Raw genomic sequence first — 21,451 nt, 5'->3', positions numbered from 1 at the left:
GAGTCTACCTGGGTTTACCCACTGAGTGTTACAGGAGTGTTGAGTCTACCTGGGTTTACCCACTGAGTGGTGCAGGAGTGTTGTTGAGTCTACGTGGGTTTACCCACTGAGTGGTGCAGGAGTGTTGAGTCTACCTGGGTGTACCCACTGAGTGTTGCAGGAGTGTTGAGTCTACCTGGGTTTACCCACTGAGTGGTGCAGGAGTGTTGAGTCTACCTGGGTTTACCCACTGAGTGGTGCAAGAGTGTTGAGTCTACCTGGGTTTACACACTGAGTGTTGCAGGAGTGTTGAGTCTACCTGGGTTTACACACTGAGTGGTGCAGGAGTGTTGAGTCTACCTGGGTTTACCCACTGAGTGGTGCAGGAGTGTTGAGTCTACCTGGGTTTACCCACTGAGTGGTGCAGGAGTGTTGTTGAGTCTACGTGGGTTTACCCACTGAGTGTTGCAGGAGTGTTGAGTCTACCTGGGTTTACCCACTGAGTGTTGCAAGAGTGTTGAGTCTACGTGGGTTTACCCACTGAGTGTTGCAAGAGTGTTGAGTCTACCTGGGTTTACCCATTGAGTGGTGCAGGAGTGTTGTTGAGTCTACCTGGGTTTACCCACTGAGTGGTGCAGGAGTGTTGAGTCTACCTGGGTGTACCCACTGAGTGGTGCAGGAGTGTTGTTGAGTCTACCTGGGTGTACCCACTGAGTGGTGCAGGAGTGTTGAGTCTACCTGGGTTTACCCACTGAGTGTTGCAAGAGTGTTGAGTCTACCTGGGTTTACCCACTGAGTGTTGCAAGAGTGTTGAGTCTACCTGGGTTTACCCACTGAGTGTTGCAAGAGTGTTGAGTCTACCTGGGGTTGTACCCACACTGAGTGACACAGGAGTATTGAGTCTACCTGGGGTTGTACCCACACTGAGTGACGCAGGAGTATTGAGTCTACCTGGGGTTGTACCCACACTGAGTGACACAGGAGTATTGAGTCTACCTGGGGTTGTACCCACACTGAGTGACACAGGAGTATTGAGTCTATACCTGGAGTTCAAGCTGGGCTGAAGATGAGGAGGAGAAAAGCCGCTGAAGGGTTCTTTTGACAGACGACTGCCTGCGCTTGCCTGTGTGGAGGATTAGACGTAAGACGTGGGAAAAGACAAGACGGTAAGATGAACTTCTAAACTGGTCAAATTGAAGAAGGCATGCAGAGACTTCACCTGAGCCAGTGTGATTGATAGAGGGGTCCTGTGGTTTGGGGGATGGGTTAGGCCCGTTACATTCATCCAGCACTGCTGTGGTCTGGGAGACAAACAAAAGGTTGTATATGAATTTATCATAATCATAATGCATGTCCAGCATTTATTTGCCCTGGGTGATAAAAGCTCCGATAGGGCTGATAACTGTTATCAGCCTTTAGGCTGATATGGCAGTAGCTGTCCAATCAGTGTAGGCTAAATGACTGTGGAAGGAACTGGAACATGGCCGCCACGGTTGATGCATTGTTCGCATGTTATTTTCTCGCTGTCTTTGTCAATAAAGTAAGTATGCGATGAATAAAATCTCACCCAGTTATTTGTTGTGGGTCTTGATAAACAACCTCGGGCCCTCGCCTACCTACTTCTCATGCATAATTTATACGTGAAATTTAATTTATAAGTCAGACTTCAGACACATATGGTTGGATAACCTCAGGCAATAAAGAATGCCTGAGAGATCATCTAATCTGAATGGAAAGTTTCCGTCACACTATCTGGTCAGACACACATTGACAACTCCCGTAAAGCATGATTAGCTGTGCTCTACAGTGTGCTATGACAAGTCCGATGGTTGCCAGGCAGATAGTTATCTATAACTTTCTGTTTTTCTCATGTATTTTATTCTCATGAATTATGCATGCCTCTTTTGCAGAAGAATCTGCAGTCTGGGGAGATAGAGAAAGACCTAGACAGAGAGAGTGAGGGGGGGAGCAACAGAGAGAATATGTCCAAAAACATTTCTTGTGAGAGTATGCACAACAAAACACAAAATAACACCGACTTATGCTTGTGCGTGTGCGCACGCGTGTACATGTGCGCACGCACACACAGTGTCCAATGCATTGCAAACAATTATTCCTATGACTATGGACGATACTTAGATAATACCTGCTGGATCACTGTCAACAAAACAGACTGATGCAAGAAAAAAACACACAGGGAAATGTCAGCCAATGCTGACCACTCATAGTCATAAACAACATCGACCCGTGAGTCATTTTATAGCGAGGGCCTTTCTCAGGTTTCACACCTTGGCTGTGCTCTGCTCTCCTCCCTCCTCGTCCACGAAGGTGAAGGACTCCCAGCCAACCGTCTCACCTTTCTCAAAGGCCCGCCTCTCCGGTGAGAGCCACCAGTCGGACAAGGCTTGGAGCTCTGTCCTCTCGATGGAGCCCAACAGGATCATAGACTCTGGGGAAGGAGGTGTTTTGTTATCGTTACGTTTATGATTAGGGGTTATTGGGTATGCAGGTTATTGGGTATTCAGATCTCGCACAGGATAAGATGCCTAAATTGTAGGGGTTCAAGCAGTGAAGCTGCAGGAACTCCATTGTATTTATTCTCATTATTCTTTCTCTGCTAAATGTGTTGGCGCAGAACAAAGCTCACAAACAGCACTACTCTCAGACACATGACATTCACTGACCGCACGGCTTAGTAACAACTTTTTGCAGTTATCTCAAGAACGGATTGGCCACATTCGGTTGTAGGTGTGTTACGCCTACAAATAAGTGCATATTTGTGTGTGAAACAGGTGCTATCCTATTTCCTGGAATTGGAAATCAAAAGTAGGTGAACGTGATTCATTGGATGTTTGTAGCATCATACAAATCTACGTAATCACTTTGTGGTGATAGTGATACTCATAGCCCCCCCTTTGCTGAGAGGACATTCAACTGTGGGTTTTATCTGTCTTTATGAAATACTAGCATTATTTTGCGTAACATAACATCAACATTTGCCACTAACGTGTGTAATACAACATACAGTACCTCTGGAGTCGACCAGGGGGATTGTTTTGAGGGAGGTGTTCTCTAGAAGGAGGTTGAGCTCTCGATAGGTGGATTGGGAAGACAGAAACTTCACCTTGCGCACCATGATGTCTTCCACAAATATGTTATACTTGCTGTGGAGAAGCAGAGAGACAATGTATCTGTCCAAAGACCATGATATTGGTGCTGAAATGGTAATGCAGACATACTGTATACCAGTGTTGTTTTCGTCGACTAATACTATGACGAAAAATGCCTGTCAACTACCTTTTTTCACTGACAAAAAACACATAAAAACTAAGCCATGATGACTAAAATACTGACGCGTGACGCGTTGTGAGCTTGTAGATCTGCTATTTTCAGCAAGTGTAAAAACAGTCATTACGATGGCATCAACGACCACCAAAATACATTTCGACTAAATCAACTATAGATTTAGTCCTCTAAAATGTTATGATATTTAGTCGACTAAGACTAGACTAACACTAAAACATTCCAGGTGACTAAAATGTGACTGAAACTAAATAAAAACTATTGAAGAGACTATGACTAAAACTAAAATAAAAATGTGCTGCCAAAAAACAACACTGCTGTATACTTTTACTGTGTACTGCTTATACAGGACACACGCAATCTCGGCTGTTGACCTAATGCCTGAACAAAAACATATTAACATTATTCGGTAAATCTTTAAAATAATGATCCCATATAAATAGGTATTTCACAAACTGTTAGTTAATGAGTTATTAATGAGTTAAATGTTTGTTAATGAGTTATTAATGAGTTAAATGTTTGTTTATATCAGTTAATGAATTAAAGTATTTATTATTATTGAAATAATTTGCCCAGTGCATAGCTTACATTTTGAAGGTTTTGCTACTAGCCTGAGGAAGGTCGCGAGACCGAAACGTTGCTTCTTATCAATAAATGCTCTGAACCTAGCAAGTGGCGGTGTGCGGGTGTCCCTCCTTGCTTCTACATTGTATGCCTCGTCATCATCACACCTGCTCCAAATTACCATTACCATTAGTCATCTCTCTAGAAGGTTTTGCTACTGAAATTATCCATTATTTATATGGAGAAATCCCATCATTTAACATGCATCTCAATGGGGCAGAAGGACAGCTTGCTGCTAACTCCTCGCTGCTAATGTGCCTATTGGACAAGGACGGGTTGGGGAGGGACTTAGCGAAGGGCTAATTGGCATGATGCACTGCACTGCATTTTTCATCAGCTATCAACAAATAATTGAATTACCTATTCACAAGGCATCTTTTTATTTGACTAACCAACAATTAAAATTTAATTTCACACGTTTGTAAATGAACTATTAACTATCTTTTAAGGGATATATAGTTATTCAAAAGTGCGATCCATTATTCTAATATAATCTATAATTGGCCATGTTTGGCGGAGCGGAGCGGGGTAGGGAGGGTGATCTCTATCGCGTTGTTAGTGACTCATACAGGCTGCGGCCGTGCCTGTTAGTGGGGGGGGTTCTGAACAGGACTCATACAGGCTGGGGCCGTGCCTGTCAGTGGGGACAGGAGTAGGAGCAGTGAGTGCAGTGAGGGAGTGAACAGGAGTAGGAGGAAGCAGATGCTAAGTCCTCCCGTGGGGGCTCCTCCTCACTATAGCAGGTGAGAACGAGCAGTGCATGGTGGAAAATGTACTCAATTGTTTTACGTGTTATGCAAAAGTGCCAATACTGCAATTCAGAAGTAAAAGTACGGAATTGAAAATGTACCCGAGTAAAAGTACAAAAGTATCGGCATCAAAATGTACTAGAAGTAAAAGTATTCATATTTCAGAATGTCCCATTTCACAACTTCAAAATGTGTTGAAAATCTATTGAAAATAGCCGATCTACAAGCTCTCAATGCGTCGCAACGCAATCGGCTATTTTCAAATGGCCAAAATGTATAGGGTTGAAGTGGTTAATGTATGTTTTGTAATCAAAATTAAAATCGCCAAAGTAACTAGTAACTAAAGTTTTCAAATAATTGTAGTGAAGTAAAAGTACAAATTCTGGCTCCGAGATGTAGTGGAGTAGAAGTAAAAGTACTGGAAAGTGGAAATACTCAAGTAAAGTACAAATACCTCAAAACTGTACAGTACTTAAGTAAAAGTACTGTTACTTTCCACCACTGAGAACCAGTAGGGTATACAATAGCAGTGGCAACACAGAAAAGTGTGGGGTCGTTTATGTGGCATAACAACCACGTAAATTGGTGAAAAAAGCGGCACAAATTATTGGCACATCTACAATAAAGAAAATGCATAATTATCCTGTAGTAACCTGCCTGGTTTGCGTCACTATTATGACCTCTCACTCACACCATTTATTTGTGAGTACAGACAATGTGGTTGTTTGTTATAACACGTACTCCTAATGAAACTCATTACACTGCATGCCAACCTCTCTCCTCTACTCTGGGCCATGAGAGACTGGCACTCCCTGCACTCTGACTCACAGCTAACGGATAGGCCAGTGTGAGCCTCGCTTGCAGCCAGTAGTCATTGGGAGCTTTTTTTGGAGCTTAGACTGATCTCTTTGGGCTGCACCTGACCAGACTGCTGAGCAGTAATCAAGGTGGGATATAAAACCAGTGTCTGTGTCACTATAGCACTATAGAGGCAGGTGTAAGGAATAGAAAGAGGTAGGGATGCACCAAAAGGGAAACTCTTGGCCGAAACCGAATACCGAATATAGGAAACAGTTAGTCGAAAAACCGAATACCGAATATACGAATATGATTAATATTCTTTTTTCCTACCATTGCTGTCATGGCCGTACCTTAAAGCTACCTGATTTATGGCAAAGGGAATGGTTATGGCAAAACTTAACTTTAATAATAATCACTATTATGGGTCCATAAAACATTTTATTCAGCTCTTTTGAATGCATTAATTGCATACACTATTCGGTCATTTTTAGCCATTTTCTGCCGAATATTTTCACTAGAAAGAGGAACATCCTCTCATGCATAATATTATTACTCTAGCCATATGTTTCTCTCTCTGGTAGTTGACCGCCAAGTGTGACACCAGGCAAAACTGCCCTTGAGTGACAGCCACAACTGATTATCAATATTAGTTAGCACGTTTGACCCTGAACATACAGCAATATTTGTGTTTGTGCTACATTCACAATCAGTCTATTACATAATATCAGTCAAGTCAAGTAACAGTTGCCGTTTGGGATTTAGAAGATATTTGTAGAATTGGCCTCAGGTCTTAATGGGTTTTAACCCATTCAGGCCTGATGTTGAAAAAAAAAATCACACCCGTGTGAACTGAGTGGTGCAACTCCCCTCTCTACCTCTCTCCCACCCCCACCTCCTCTCCTCTCTCTCTCTCTCTCATTAGCAGGCAACAGTGCAGCACTAATACTATCTCTCTCTCTGTTTCTGGCACAACAGCGCCCCTACTGGTACTAAGTCATACCACTGGTGCTCATGGCCACATAGGTAGGTTAACGTCACATAGGTGGGTTAACGTCACATAGGTGGGTTAACGTCACATAGGTGGGTTAACGTCACATAGGTGGGTTAACGTCACATAGGTGAACATGGACATTGATGTTCCTTGGAGTGGTTGCACCACTCAAAAATGTTTTCTAAATCATGACAATTTTCGGAAAGATTTGAGGCACATTTTAACGATTTTTCAAAAATAGCAGACCTACAAGTGAGCTTGTAGATCTGCTATTTTTCAATAGCTAAAGTATAACACAATGCTTTAAAACACCAAAAGGGGTTCCCGCCCCCAAAATGGGTTTTTAAATAGATAACAGATAATAACCTGATGTGTCCGAGGGCCATCTCGGGCAGGTAGGGCAGCTTCTTGATCTGTATGATGGAGTCGTAGAGGGACGGCTGCAGGCCCTGGGCCACCATGTTGGCCAGGATCACGGCCACCATCATGGGCAGGATGTGAGAGATCTGACCCGTCAGCTCGAAGCAGATGACCGCCGTCGACACCGTGTGTGTGACCGCTCCGGTCATCGCTGCGGCTCCTGAGCATGACGGATTGTCCATGTTATCGTGTTATCACTGTAGTCTCACATACAGTATAATGCTAGTGCACTCGTCTCAACCTGTACTGTATGTTGGGCTCATGAGGTTATTGCCCTGAAATAATTGGCAAAACTCTGAGATTTTAATGATAATATATGACATTTAAATAAATACAAAAATGATGTAGAAATAATTTCTTGGTATTTTTTTCTTTAAAACCTTGGAGGGGGGGATAAAATCAGATTCCGTGTTAGGATCTTAACACGCCAGCTGGTTACGATGGGTGGGCCGCAAATGCTTTCAATATTTTCAAGTGGGCCCTGATCCAGAAACACGTTGAGAATGGTATAATGTGCTTCCCAACAGGCAACAGTAATGCATGTACTGTAATATGTATGCAATGCATATTCCATCAAGCTGCACTGAGGCCGATCTTCAGTGTTCTACATTCATGGTGCTGGCCGTCATCATCAATCATTAAAACTGTAATCTGTTCGACTGTAATAATACAATGACCCCTAAAATGAAATTGAGTTGAGTAGATTTTCAGAGGAAAAAGGGAGCATGTAGAGTAGATGGTAAAGGAGACCCAGACTGACCAATGACAGCATAACCTCCAGGGAGAATGCGGTAAACTATCCCATCAAACAGGATTCCGTTTGGGAAGAGAGTGGCCATGATCTCCCCTACCAGACGGCCGAAGGCTGCACCTATAGAGGACACATGGAGGACACTCTGCTTTAAGACCTACACATTTCTTCGTGTACGTATAGTTCATAACTTTGAATCCTTATGCGAGTGGATCAGATTTTGATTTTGGGTAGCCGAAAACAAAACCAAAAAACTGGATTGGCATCACTTATATCTGAACTGTCTGTGACCATATAATTGGTATCTCAGCAAACCTTATGTTAATAAGAAATTTAAGTTTGATTAATCAAATAACATCTTTAACACCTCAAATCCAAATCTGATTAAAAGTTTTTTAACTCTTGGGTCCTGGCGGGTATTGGTCTTTCCTGGGTTTATCTAACGAGGGCTGGCATATCAGCCCGAGCCACATGGCGAGAAAGATACTCCAGTGTTTCCTCAGCTGTGAATTCTACTTCACCGCCGGCAACAAGCCTGTTTGGCCTGTTCGGCCAGGCTTTTGGCAGCGAGGCTGCTCGCAGGGACTGTTCGGCACTTTAGCTTGAGCTGATTGGTGCCGTTGTATCAGCTAATATCCTTTATCCTTTTTTCACTCCCCTTAGGGTGAATAAAGGCTGGCTTGTGTCATAAATATGTATTATTTTAGTTCCAACAATCAGTAATAACAAAGAATTATGAACTATGATGTAGTTAAAATAGCCACCTTGCAGATACAGTAGCCTATAACATGCTCTTACTATTCTGACATTTCCAATATTATAGTATAATAAGTATATATACCAATAGTATAGTATTCTGACATTTCCATTTACCTGACTGACATCAGGGAGATCAGGGCACCTGATGTCAGTCAGCTTGATTGCGCCTGGAAGGTAACCAACTATCATATAGTGGTAATGACTGAAGAGTTTCAGCTGGGAAGGATTCAGAGCGTGACATCGTCATGACTCCATAGCATGAGACAGTGGAACACACCGAAGCAGAACGTGAGAGACACAGTGTGTTTGTGAGTGAGAGAATGCTTGCTGGCAAACAGCCTGGGATCCGCTCCTAATTCAGATGGAGTATTAGTCCGACAACGTGGCTTCGCGTGTGTTTAGGGTAAGGGTTAGTAGTAATAGGGCGAGTCGGACCAACGCAATAATGACGGAATAATGACGCTGACACCTAAACACAATTAATAATTTAGGCATTTAACAGACACTCGAGTCTTAATCCAGAGGGTTAATCATGTTGACATTAAAGCTAAACCATTGGTGGAAAATGTACTCAAATGTTTTACTTAAGTAAAAGTAACAATACTGCAATATAGAAATGTTCTGTGACTTTCCATGCACCGTACTGACCTAAACATCTGTATCGTAAGGTATAATACATAGGCTACTGTTGTCATTTTGTTACCCCAAATCAGTGACATGGCTGGCAACATTTTACCTATGATTAGAGCAAGTTGATGATTGCAGTGATTAGACATGATTAATGGTGTAATGGTGTGATTAATTATCATCACGTATCATTACTGTGATTAATGACTACAACAATCGAGACAATCGAACAATCAGACAATCGAAGCTGATGTTCTGAACGGATCTCCTATACCAAGGGTATGATTTATAAAGATCACACCCATGTGAAGTGAGGGGCGGTAATATATGTTGATTAGGTGATGTGATGGTGATGAACAAACGGTGCCAACGCAAACATTAAACACCATTAACAATAAAGAGACAATATGACGTAAATATTCCCTTCATTGTCAATGGCGTTTTTAAAACAAACTTTAAACCTGTGTATAGGATGGGCTAGCGCCCCTGAAAAATAAATCAAGTGAAGTGAGGGGCGCCCACTGTGGCTGCCATACGATTCACTGCCACTACATACGTTACGAGACATGAATGCAGTTTGTCATTGTATAGAAAACGATGTATTTATATTGGCCAATAACATCACGTCTTCACATATTGCTCTAAACAAACGTCCATAGACTTGGCTGCCATATGACGTAATTTCAAAATCCACGCATTGGAGGGGCTATAGTGCCCCTAAAAACCAATACAAAAATGTACAAGTCGATCTACAAGCTGTGAGATTATAGATATTTCTGAGGGGCCCGAAACAGCTATAGTGTAGATTCTGTCTTAACACAAACATTAAATGCCATTGACAATGAATGGAGAAGTATATGTCCTATGTGTCTGAGCAAATCGGCTGTCTGTATGTCGGTGGCCACCCTCGGCCAATTCTTGACGATGATGTACAACGATTAGAGCGCCCCTCACTTCACACAGGTGTGATTTTTAATTGGAAAATATATAGATATAAATCTTGAAAAAAATGTCAATGTGTTTGATATGTGGTTGATATGCATTTTATATTTAAATTGTGATATTACCAAACAGTATCAGACGAGTCCACATTTCCCAAAAGGAACTGCGCTGTCTTATCAGAAGGATCAAACACATCCCCACGGGCTGTAGAAATGAAAGCAGCCGGCCAGTCACAAACCAAAGCCCTGCTCCTACCTAATATGAAGACGGGCATGAAGGCACCAGAGGGAATGGGCATTGTGGTGGAAATGGCAGACATCCAGAACTACAGGGAAAAACAACAGGAAGGTATCATCAAGAGAGAGAGACGCTACACCTGCTACCCCCCCCCCCCCCCCGCCCCAACCCAACCCCGGGCACAATCCTCAGCTACCTCCAAATCAACTGCCAAGTTTGATCAAAATAAGATGAATCCATTTTGGCCTGGGAACGATTCTACAAAATGCCTTCTAAATCCTGACAGTTTTCTGAAAAACCCAATGTTTATACTTCTACAACATTGCTTTTAATTGATCTTTTATTTTGTTGTTATTCATGTCCTCACTGTATTGCATTACTGCTTGTTTTTTAATGTCGTTGCCTTGCTTTTCTTGTATTCTCCATTGTTCTGTAAAGCACTTTGAGCTGCATTTCATGTCATGAAAGGTGCTATACAAATAAAGTTTTATTATTATTTATTATTATTATATGTCAGTGGTTCTCAAACATTTTCATGTCAAGGACAAGATTATATGTAATTGGCCGCCGACCCCCATCTGAAAATATATTGTTCCAGGGACCCCCCAGAAGCAAAGATTTGAGTTAAAAACGTTCGCTCTGAAAGAATATATATACAAAGATTTGTGCCACATTAAAAAAAAAAATGAAAGCTTGTAGATCTGCTAATAGCTAACGTATAACAGTACAGAATGGATTAAAACTGTCCGAGTTATCGCTGTGACAGGCGCTGGCGATTGCAACACACCCACCATGCCACAGCATGGGTGTAAAATAATAGGCCGGTCTCCTTGCCAAAGGGGGTATTATGTGTCTAACGGTATATTTTTATGTGGTGCCATGTAGCAATTTCAGCTCATCAGCATTTTCCAGGGTATGTCAGACATAAAACATACAACCACAGTTAGCCACTTCTATACCCTGCCTACATGTTTCCTTGACCAGGATTCCCAGGGCTCTAATCGTGGGAAGCTTAATTTCGCCCTATACGCACCAAATCTCTTCACAGAAAATAGCAGATCAAAAACTTGTAGATCTGCTCTTTTCACCGAATGTTCGCTTATGATGACATGCACGATATAAGGATGCGTGGGTTCGTGTTAACCAAATAATTACAGTCTTGTTTTGACCATCCTTGCTTCTCAGTCGCTGTTTAGACCCGATCCCCACCTGTCGCATGCACTTCATGCCAAGTCCTCTCTACTTGGCTTGTGCAACCTTGGATATGGCGATAAACTATTAAATATTGAATCTTGAATTTGTGCTGACAGACCCTCATGCACAGGTTATATATCATTGCTGTCAGACCATCATAACATAGGGACACCAGGTTCAAAGTGGTACAAGCCTGTCTGTGGGTTTTACGGCCGGGTTTAGAGCTAAATACAATGTAACGCAACATTGGATCCATTGGAACACAGGACATTTGGACATGCAAGGTTTCCACCTGACAGAAACAACATGAGAAATGCTCTGTCCTCAATCTACTGTGAGAGCAGCTATATTACTAACCAATACTAAATGGATGGATTATAGATGTGCTAAATATCATCCAATGATAGGTGTTAACGACATGGGTGGCTGAAACAATTATGAAACATTAGCATTAACTAAGGGACTGCAATGGATAAGCCGTCGGCTTTCTTGCATTTATCCTTTTGATAGTGATGTATAACTATGTGCATTTCTCTGTACATGTAAACACTGTCAATAAACATATATCAAACAGCAACTGTACTGCGTCGACATTCCCCTAATGAACACTGTATTGTGTTTGTTCTATTCAGGACCCTAGAGGCTCATTCATGTGTCTCTAATGGGGATCTTTCAATAAACATAATACGTTAAAGTCAAACCACCACAGAAAGCAAGAGTGTACAGTATACCTTCATGACGAAGAAGAGTAAGAGGATGACGAAGACACTGACGTGGGGGTGTAGCCACGCCGAGGATCGCCCCAGCCCAGGAGGAACTGGGGAGTCCGACAGTTTGGTCCAGGTGAAATTATCGAAGAGGGAGTTGATGCACTCTCTGGGCATGAGCTGACAGGCGGACAGACAGATAGACAGACAGACAGACAATGCATTACATTGTAAGGTATGGGTGTGTACTCATAAATTCAACATGTTGTTTTGATTGTGTTGTCGGCAAAGCAATCTAAAAGTAAGCTGATCATGTTCCTGATATTTTGTAAAATAATAAAATTGCTGATTACTGTTTTAATTAGGTAAACAGCAATCTGTTGAAAGATTACTTTTTTTTTTACCATAATGTAAACTTCATCCATTCTTACTATAACCACTGATTATTTTCTGGTCAATTTACAGATGGATATAAATGATGTTTAATAATGTGTGGGGTGTTTTTTTTTTAAAAATACCTCTCCAGCCATGAACTGACCGAACCCAGGAGGAAATGTGAGGGTTGCGATGATCAGCGTCACGAAACCTGGATAGATCAATCGACTGGGTGGACGCACGCACGCGCACACACGCACACGCACACACACACACGCACACACACACACACACACACACACACACACACACACACACACACACACACACACACACACACAGGCACCCTTAATATGGAACAGCCTCCATTATCGGAAGCCAACCGACATTGCTGCACTGGAGCAGGTAATTGATGCTGGTAATAGAAGTGAACAGTGGCTCGGTGTGGTTGTATCAACACAGATAGTGCAGCTTCAGCTCTCTCTTAATGGCCGAGACTAATGTAGCCTGACTGCCAGGGTCTCTCAGGATATAAGTGAATGTCCCCATTGAGAGAAAGGGATGTGACTGGAGGGTTGTTATACTGGCCAGGCCGGCCACTGTTGTCGTGTGTGCGGAACCAAGGCCACATGCATTAGCAGGGATTGGATGGCAGTGCAGAGGGGCGTTCTGGGGGACACGGTCTGGTCGCGGAATCATGAAGCTTGACGTCACATTCATCTTGAGATGAAGTTTGCGGGCACGCCGCGGCGGTCATTTGTGCGTGGCTGCATGTGTGCTGTACATTTTGTCTGTGGTAAATGTCCTCTGTGGGACATAAAGAGAGGGACATTTTGCCATTTTAGGGTTTATCTTTATGGTAAGTTTAACTTTAGAATTAAGGTTATCAATACTGTATGTGACATTGTGCATGCATATAGACAAATGTACTGTATTTCTCAGGCCCAGATCAGAGCCAAGAGCAGAAGCAAAATTCAGGAAACCATGTTTAAATTAACGTGGACTTTACTTGGCAAATGATAACTCGGTTACACCAATTACAGGGAAAAACAACAAACTAAAACACAACTGAACTCATGAATGTCTAACATACAAACTAAAGCGAGCACTGACAAACCTAAATGAACAGACGTGGTATAAATAGCCTCTGGAGGTCGTTACTCGTTAGGATGATCAGGCACAGGTTAGCTTAACAGGTGAATCCACTGAGAGAATCAAGGCTCTGGAGAGATGGGAGTGGCATAGGGGCAATAGTGGGAGTGACAGAGGAAGTGACGTGACAGCTCTGATATCGTTCATTGATGTACCTTGACCCAATTATTGTATTACTTTGAATACTTGACTGTGTTTGTTTTGTGTATAATTCATACTTTTCTAGTTTGTCCAACTTTATTTTAATACATTTATGTCACACTTTGATGTGAGAAATGAAAAAGTCAATAAAAAATGTATTACCGGTATATATAAAAAAGACAAGAAAATCTCTTGCTAGTGATCTCTAGTCTGGAAACCAGACAAATCATTTGATTTTCCAGATCAGTGGTTTTCAACCAGTGGTCCAGGGACCACAAGTGGTCCTTGAGAGGGTTCCAGGTGGTCCCCATGCAGCTAAATGATGGAGAGTTGATAACCAAATGGACCATTTTTACCGTAACCCCGTATTTTTTAAGTAATATGAGCAACGTGACTCGCATATGGGCGCTCTCCCATAAGCGAGTCAACTTCGTGAGTATTAACTTCAAATAACCTTCCTCGTGCCCTGTTGACATTAACGTCCTGTACTTGCTTGGCATTTAGCACCATATCTCTGGAGCACATCACTAATACTAGAAAAGTCACTAAATAGAAGACCAGGCCTGTCCTGGATATTACAAAGTAATGTCATTCCAGGAGGTAGTGTGACTGTGTGTGTGTGTGTGTGTGTGTGTGTGTGTGTGTGTGTGTGTGTGTGTGTGTGTGTGTGTGACTGTGTGTGTGTGTGTGTGTGTGTGTGTGTGTGTGTGTGTGTGTGTGTGTGTGTGTGTGTGTGTGTGTGTGTGTGTGTGTGTGTGTGTGTGTGTGTGTATCTCACTGCTTGGTGAGGAAGCGTGTGAGCGCAGTGGGTCTCCTCATGAACAGAACCACTTGTCTGTTTAGGTAGACAAAGAACGCACCCAGGAACCCACATGAGATCCTGAAACACACACACAGTAAACATGTTACAAACACAGACGCACTGCTGGTATATAAACACAGGTATGCAGGTTCACAAAATGCACAAAAATGCTCGAGTGCACGCACGCACACACACACACACACACACACACACACACACACACACACACACACACACACACACACACACACACACACAACTCTGTAATCCCCTCTCTCCCTGGTTTATCACATCCATTCCATACCCAATTATAGCAAACGCCGGCAGCTCCTGGAGGTCAAAGGGGAAGTCCATGCGGAAGTTGGTTTTGAAGAGCGCTGTGATTGTGACTGCATGGGAGAGACAGCCAAAACAACCACATCACCAATAACATCACATTGTGACTGCATGGGAGAGACAGCCAAAAACAACCACATCACCAATAACATCACATTGTGACTGCATGGGGGAGACAGCCAAAACAACCACATCACCAATAACATCACATTGTGACTGCATGGGAGAGACAGCCAAAAACAACCACATCACCAATAACATCACATTGTGACTGCATGGGAGAGACAGCCAAAAACAACCACATCACCAATAACATCACATTGTGACTGCATGGGAGAGACAGCCAAAAACAACCACATCACCAATAACATCACATTGTGACTGCATGGGGGAGACAGCCAAAACAACCACATCACCAATAACATCACATTGTGACTGCATGGGAGAGACAGCCAAAACAACCACATCACCAATAACATCACATTGTGACTGCATGGGAGAGACAGCCAAAACAACCACATCACCAATAACATCACATTGTGACTGCATGGGGGAGACAGCCAAAACAACCACATCACCAATAACATCACATTGTGACTGCATGGGGGAGACAGCCAAAACAACCACATCACCAATAACATCACATTGTGACTGCATGGGAGAGACAGCCAAAACAACCACATCACCAATAACATCACATTGTGACTGCATGGGAGAGACAGCCAAAACAACCACATCACCAATAACATCCCATGCATGGGAGAGACCTTTTTTTAACCTTTATTTAATCAGTAAAAACCACATTGAGACTGAAGTCTGAGAAGAGGCACAATAAGTAACACAGCTCTGCCAGTAACAATAAATACAAGACAATAACAGGACATACATGCAAGGCTCATAAATACAGTACCCCACTACCGAAGAAACTCAGAGGGAGAACAGAAACATCTAATAACGCAACCAATAAAGGCTAATATATATTAAAAAAACTAAGCAACGGAATTTGCTAACAAACAAAAGAAGCAAAAGAACCAACATTTGCTATACGTCAAAGCAGGAGCAATGTTTGGGAAGTGTGCCCATGGCAATCCTTTTAAAGCTCACTAATCGAATCACAGAAGCCAGTTTGAGTCTGGTCTGTAGGTCATTCCAAGACCAGGGTCCAAAAAAAAGCTTTTTTTTCCCCAGCCTCAGATTTTATTGGGGGCACGACATAGCGCAGCCAAGCATTTGATCTGAGGTTGAGAGAGTTTTGGACAAGTTCAAATTCAGAACAAATCTAAAGTGGGAGACTACCAAGAAAAGTGAGAATATACCAATGTAGCGACCTGCGAGACGTTAAAGAGTACCAACCCACTAGGGCGTAACAGAGTACAGTGATGAGTCCTATAGGGGGAGTTGGTTATGAACCTCAATGCAGCATGAAACAAGGAGTCAAGTTTGCTCAGAGTTGAGGAACTAGCAAAACGGTAGCAAAATCGACCTGCGACAGGAAGAGGCCTGTGAGCAGCTTTTTGAGAGAAGCATTAGAAAAGCAGGACTTCATTCTGTAGAAGAAACTCAGCAATCCAATCACCAATCACATCACACGGCCAATCATAGCCTGCTTGTTTTGTGCGTCTGTGTGTTCTACTTAAGTAAAAGTATCAATACTGCGATGTAGAACTACTCCGTTACAAGTAAAAGTTCGGAATTAAAAATATACAAGACACCGGAACGCGAAAAAAGTCTAAACCTGGCTTAACGATAAGAAAGCCAGCTTCACATGCACAAGGCATCGTGTGCATAGACTCTTCCCTGCTGGGACTGCAATGTATGCTATCAGTCTACTGCTGTTTCAGCACTTATGGAGCAAGTTTTGAACATTATTCTCTGCATGATGGGATTTGCTAGTTCTGTATATTTTGATGGTGTTGCACCACAACATCCTGTCAATTTAACTTCGAGAGAGCAACATTTTCTGCAGTGTACAGTAGCTGTATACTGTATGGCTGTACTGGATTTTTTAATCCCAGTTATGAAATACAACATACAATATCCTGAGTCTTGTCCCCAATTAACCCGGTGGAAAGCTTGTACAGGTAAGTACAAATCATCACACCTTGTGACAATGTGTTTTTTTTGCAACACTCATAATTTGTATTAAATAAAGAGATGAAATATGTAAATGCAAGCTCTCAGCCCGACATCAAGGACTTGCAGTGGTCAGTACTGCTGGCTGGCTTATACAGTCCAGCACATTTTGGATCTTATCTGGCTTATCCACCCCCAAATGATGACATTAAAGGGATAATTCAGATTTTTTTAATTTAAGCTGCATGAAATACTTGCCATAAAGATAGTGGTTGCAACTGTATTAATTAATTGATTTCCCGAGTCCCATGGTGGGGGTTGTGCTCTGGTTTTGGTGAAATATTAAGTAGTTCCGGACATTTTGTGGGGGGCACAGGGGGTCACGCATTAAAAGTAAATTAATCCACAAAACTAACGTCATTTGTATTGTTGACCTATTTCTAAAATATTAGTGCTTTCCTTCATTTTTTACCCCTCTATCACACAGAACTATATGTTTTTTGTGTCCATATCACTACGCCCAAAAAACTGTTCCATGTGATAGAGGGGTCAAAGTTGAACGAAAGTTGCGCTAATATTTTAGAAATAGGTCAACAATACAAATTACGTTATTTTTGTGAATTAATTTACTTTTACTGTGTGGCCCCCCATGTGCCCCCCACAGAATGACCGGAACTACTTAATATTGACCAAACCACGGCAATCAATTAATGCAGTTGCAACCACTATATAAATGGGAAGTATTTCATACAGCTTAAGTTCGAACTAACAACGAACCGTCATGTATCGAATCCTGAAATGACACAGTTTTGGACATAATGAGGTTTCCACCCGAGAGAGACGATATACTGTTAGATCAGCTCTCCTTTTGACAACCCTTAGTTTGTGTGTATACTTGCTTGTTGATCTTGTGTATGTGTGTCATAATACACGTCAGTTTGTCTGTATGTGCATATGTTTTCAGCGTCTTTCATAGCAGCCGTTGGTCTGTGTACTGTATGTGTGTGTGTGTGTGTGTGTGTGTATGTTTGTGTGTGTGTGCATGCACGTGATGGGCATGCATGCACGTGTGTATGTGCCTCACCAGCATCCTTGTTCCAAACAGAGAGCACCCTGAATACGAAAGCGCTGAACGTGGCAGCGAAATAACCTCGCCAGTAATTCCTCACCGCGAAGTAGGTAGACGTGACCTCAATGCTGAACAACACTCCTGGTGAGAGAGAGAGACAGAGAGAGAGAGAGAGAGAGAGAGAGAGAGAGAGAGAGAGAGAGAGAGAGAGAGAGAGAGAGAAGAAAGGATGAGGGAGAGTGGGAGTGAGTGACAAGAGAGACATTGAGAAAGAGTTATGGGGAAAAAGATGGAGAGAGATAGGGATGGAGCGAGAGAAAGAAAGAGAGAGATATAGATGGAGAGAGAGGCGTTGGGAGATATTAAAAAGGAGGATGAGAGAAGAGAGAAAATGAAATAAAAGATTGAAAAGTAAAACAGTCGAGATTAGAGGGATTGAGAGGGGTGAAAGGAGGACGAGGGAGAGAGAAGAAGCAGAGAGAGAGAGAGCAGTGTGTGAGAGTTTTTACAAGATGATGAAAGGAAAAGAGGACAGGGAAGATATTGGGAGAAAGAGGGAGGGAGAGACAGAAGCGAGAGAGAAGAAAGTGAAAGATTTGCAGCAGGAGGAAAAGAGAGTGATATAATTTAGATGAGACAACGAGAGAGAAGGAAAGGATGGAGGAAGCAATGGACATAAGTTAATGATGGGAAGGGGGCGGGGGAATAGTGAGAGTGCAAAAAGAAGGAGAAAGCAGGGCACTGAGAAAGATGGGGTGAGAGAGAAAGAGATGAGTTAAAGAAGCAGAATTTATCCATAAACTCTTCAAGCTAAGGGTGTAATACACAACAGGAGCGCACGCACGGGTCGCACGCACGCACGCGCACACACACGCACACACACACGCACACGCACACGCACACACACACACACACAAATAGCAAATAAACATCACAGCTTGCAAGAAGCCGTAGAGGATGAAACATTTACTGCGAGCTAAGCGGCGAGGCCACTGTATCTGCTATCCCTTTGGGTTCATTCTTTGCACGTCGCGTCGCGCACAAGCAACCGAGTGTAAATCAGGCCTGTGTCAAAAACAGCTGGTGATTTACCCCTCTACTCGGAGAAGGAGCGGGAGCAGGAGCAGCGCCGCGGGCTGCTGAGGAACGTAGGTGTGCACCGGGAGGAGCACAAAATAGCACGGAGATGTCAGCTGTGCCTGCACTACATTATAATTAATGGTGCTCTGGCCTGCCTGCCCTGGTTCACACACGCCCACACATCTATAAGACTATAGCAGGATTGACTGCATGGGCAGAGCTCAGCTCACCCACCTCAAGTACCGCTATGCACTGTATACAATGCTGCAGGGAATTCCGGGAGCCTGAACAGAGTATATGTGTGTTTGTGTGTGTGTTTGTGTGTTTGTGTGTGCGTGCGTGCGTGCGCGCGCGTCTATTTAGAAAATCTTTGAAAGCTCTTCTAAAATTGTGCAGCAATAGATATGAAACATTATGAAATAAACATAACATTTCCACTGACAGCAGTTCTGGGGGTCAGGGGGCCCTGGGTCAAACTGTCTACTTTCCAATATAACATGGTAAAATATGTGACTCTACTGGCTCGCAGACTGATACTGTTGAATTGGAAACAAGCACAGGTTCCCACTCACACTACACTTATGAAAGATGTTATGCACTACTTGCAATTGGAAAAGATAAAGTTTGAATTGAGAGGGAGTGAAGATAGATTTTACCAGACATGGCAACCCTTCATTGACCATTTCAATAGGTGCACGCTAACCCCTCCTACACAATAGATAACATATTAGAAAATTGGAAAGAAAAGGAAAAAAAATAGTATTTTTTCTTTATTTTATTTTTTCTCATTTAAAAAGAAATGTCTGTAATTCAGTTAATTTACAACAACGTGTTGGGAAAGTTTGAGAGCAAGAGTGTCTGTCCTGTTGTCTTTGTTTTGTTTGTCTGTCTCATTGTTTAACTGTTTTTTGTTTTTTCGTGTTTATCACATTTATATATCTTTTTTATTATGTATTGTATCAGTATGTGGAATTTACATTACCTGTCATTATCTTTCATTTTATATAACTGAATAACTCATTATCATTGTCAAGGATATTCTGAAGTTGTCATATACAAAAAATGCCTAATAAAAACAGTATTAAAAAAAAAAAACATTTCCGTATAATTTGTGTATAATGACGTGCCCAAAATAGGGACGTCAGGTTTAATGTATTCAGTACAGCTGCCCAGCAAAGGCAAACCAAACAACATGTTTAAAATGATGGGTTACGGTATTTCATTATCGCCAAGCGAGGTGTGGTGATGATGCACCTCACAGAGTGACGCTGCTAAACGTCAACTTCTCTGGAAATTGCACTTTTGGGCGAGATGGGAAGAGAGACCCAAGTCATTTCCGTCCAGTTCACTGCTGATGCCATTTGGCTCTATATGGCATAAAAACTAAAAATGTAACAGGCACACAGTGGTGGAAAGTAACTAATTACATTTACTTAAGTACTGTAGTTAAGTACATTTTAGGTACTTTTCCTTAAATGTGTATTTCAAATTTTCAGTACTTAGATTTTATCCACTATACATTTCAGGGGCACAGTTATTTGAAAACCTTAGTTACTATAGTTACTTTGTAGATTTGGATTGTTATGACAAAACATACATTAACCACTTCAGCCCTATTTTTATTTAAAAACCTGAAATGGAACATTCTGTTTTTACTTTTACTTTTCTACTTCAACTATATACATTTGGATGACAATATGTACATTTTGAATTCTGGACTTATTATATATATTGCAGTGTTGATACTTTTACTTAAGTAAAACATTTGAGTACTTTTCCCACCACTGCAGGCACAGCAGAGTGGGCAGAATAGTACAGAGAGAGAGAGAGAGAGAGAGAGAGAGAGAGAGAGAGCTAAAAGATGAGTGAACAGTGCAGGGATTTGTGCTTGTAAAGTCAGATTTATACGCTCTTGTGCAACGGTGTTGTGAGCTCAGATCTGCAGACACCAACAGCCGTATCACAGAGTATAAATAAGAAGAAGGAGAAGCATGCAAGGAAGATTTGCAAGAAATACAGTACCTCCGAGTGGAGTGCCGAAACAGCATCCCACCCCCACGGCACAGCCCACCGTCAGTATGTCTGTGTAGCCATAAGGATTCTACTGACGCAGAGAACAGATAAAGGGAGAGAGAGACAGAGAGACAGAGAGACAGAGAGAGAGAGAGAGAGAGAGAGAGAGAGAGAGAGAGAGAGACAGACAGAGAGAGAGAGATAGAGAGAGAGAGTAGTTTGGGAGTCAAGGAGTGAGGGATCAAGGGATGGAGTGAGGGGGTTGATGAAGGGAAAGAAGGGATCAAGTGAGGGTGTGAGTGAGAGTGACGTGAGGGAGAAAGTTA

General features: G+C 42.3%; 1 protein-coding gene across 3 annotated transcripts in view; it reads right to left on the bottom strand.

Annotated features, from left to right (window-relative positions):
- Window positions 1-21,451, bottom strand: part of clcn1b (chloride channel, voltage-sensitive 1b) — a 71,907-nt gene that overhangs the window by 18,952 nt on the left and 31,504 nt on the right. For 2 of the 3 annotated variants that reach the window (XM_083761839.1, XM_083761837.1), the window contains exons 7-19: window positions 21,135-21,213; window positions 18,048-18,173; window positions 14,859-14,943; window positions 14,531-14,632; window positions 12,603-12,687; window positions 12,109-12,264; window positions 10,202-10,271; window positions 7,628-7,738; window positions 6,814-7,027; window positions 3,010-3,143; window positions 2,268-2,428; window positions 1,199-1,280; window positions 1,023-1,102 (exon numbers count right to left, since the gene is read on the bottom strand). In XM_083761839.1, the coding sequence (XP_083617965.1) occupies window positions 1,023-1,102; window positions 1,199-1,280; window positions 2,268-2,428; window positions 3,010-3,143; window positions 6,814-7,027; window positions 7,628-7,738; window positions 10,202-10,271; window positions 12,109-12,264; window positions 12,603-12,687; window positions 14,531-14,632; window positions 14,859-14,943; window positions 18,048-18,173; window positions 21,135-21,213 (1,485 nt within the window). The remainder of the gene's footprint in view (window positions 1-1,022; window positions 1,103-1,198; window positions 1,281-2,267; window positions 2,429-3,009; window positions 3,144-6,813; window positions 7,028-7,627; window positions 7,739-10,201; window positions 10,272-12,108; window positions 12,265-12,602; window positions 12,688-14,530; window positions 14,633-14,858; window positions 14,944-18,047; window positions 18,174-21,134; window positions 21,214-21,451) is intronic. The other variant, XM_083761838.1, reaches the window with a different exon arrangement.

This window comes from Protomyctophum parallelum (assembly GCF_964188405.1).
Source record: "Protomyctophum parallelum genome assembly, chromosome: 3".
Classification (NCBI taxonomy): domain Eukaryota; kingdom Metazoa; phylum Chordata; class Actinopteri; order Myctophiformes; family Myctophidae; genus Protomyctophum; species Protomyctophum parallelum.
Note: the sequence above shows the minus strand (reverse complement) of the source record. Positions and strands in the feature narration are given on the sequence as shown.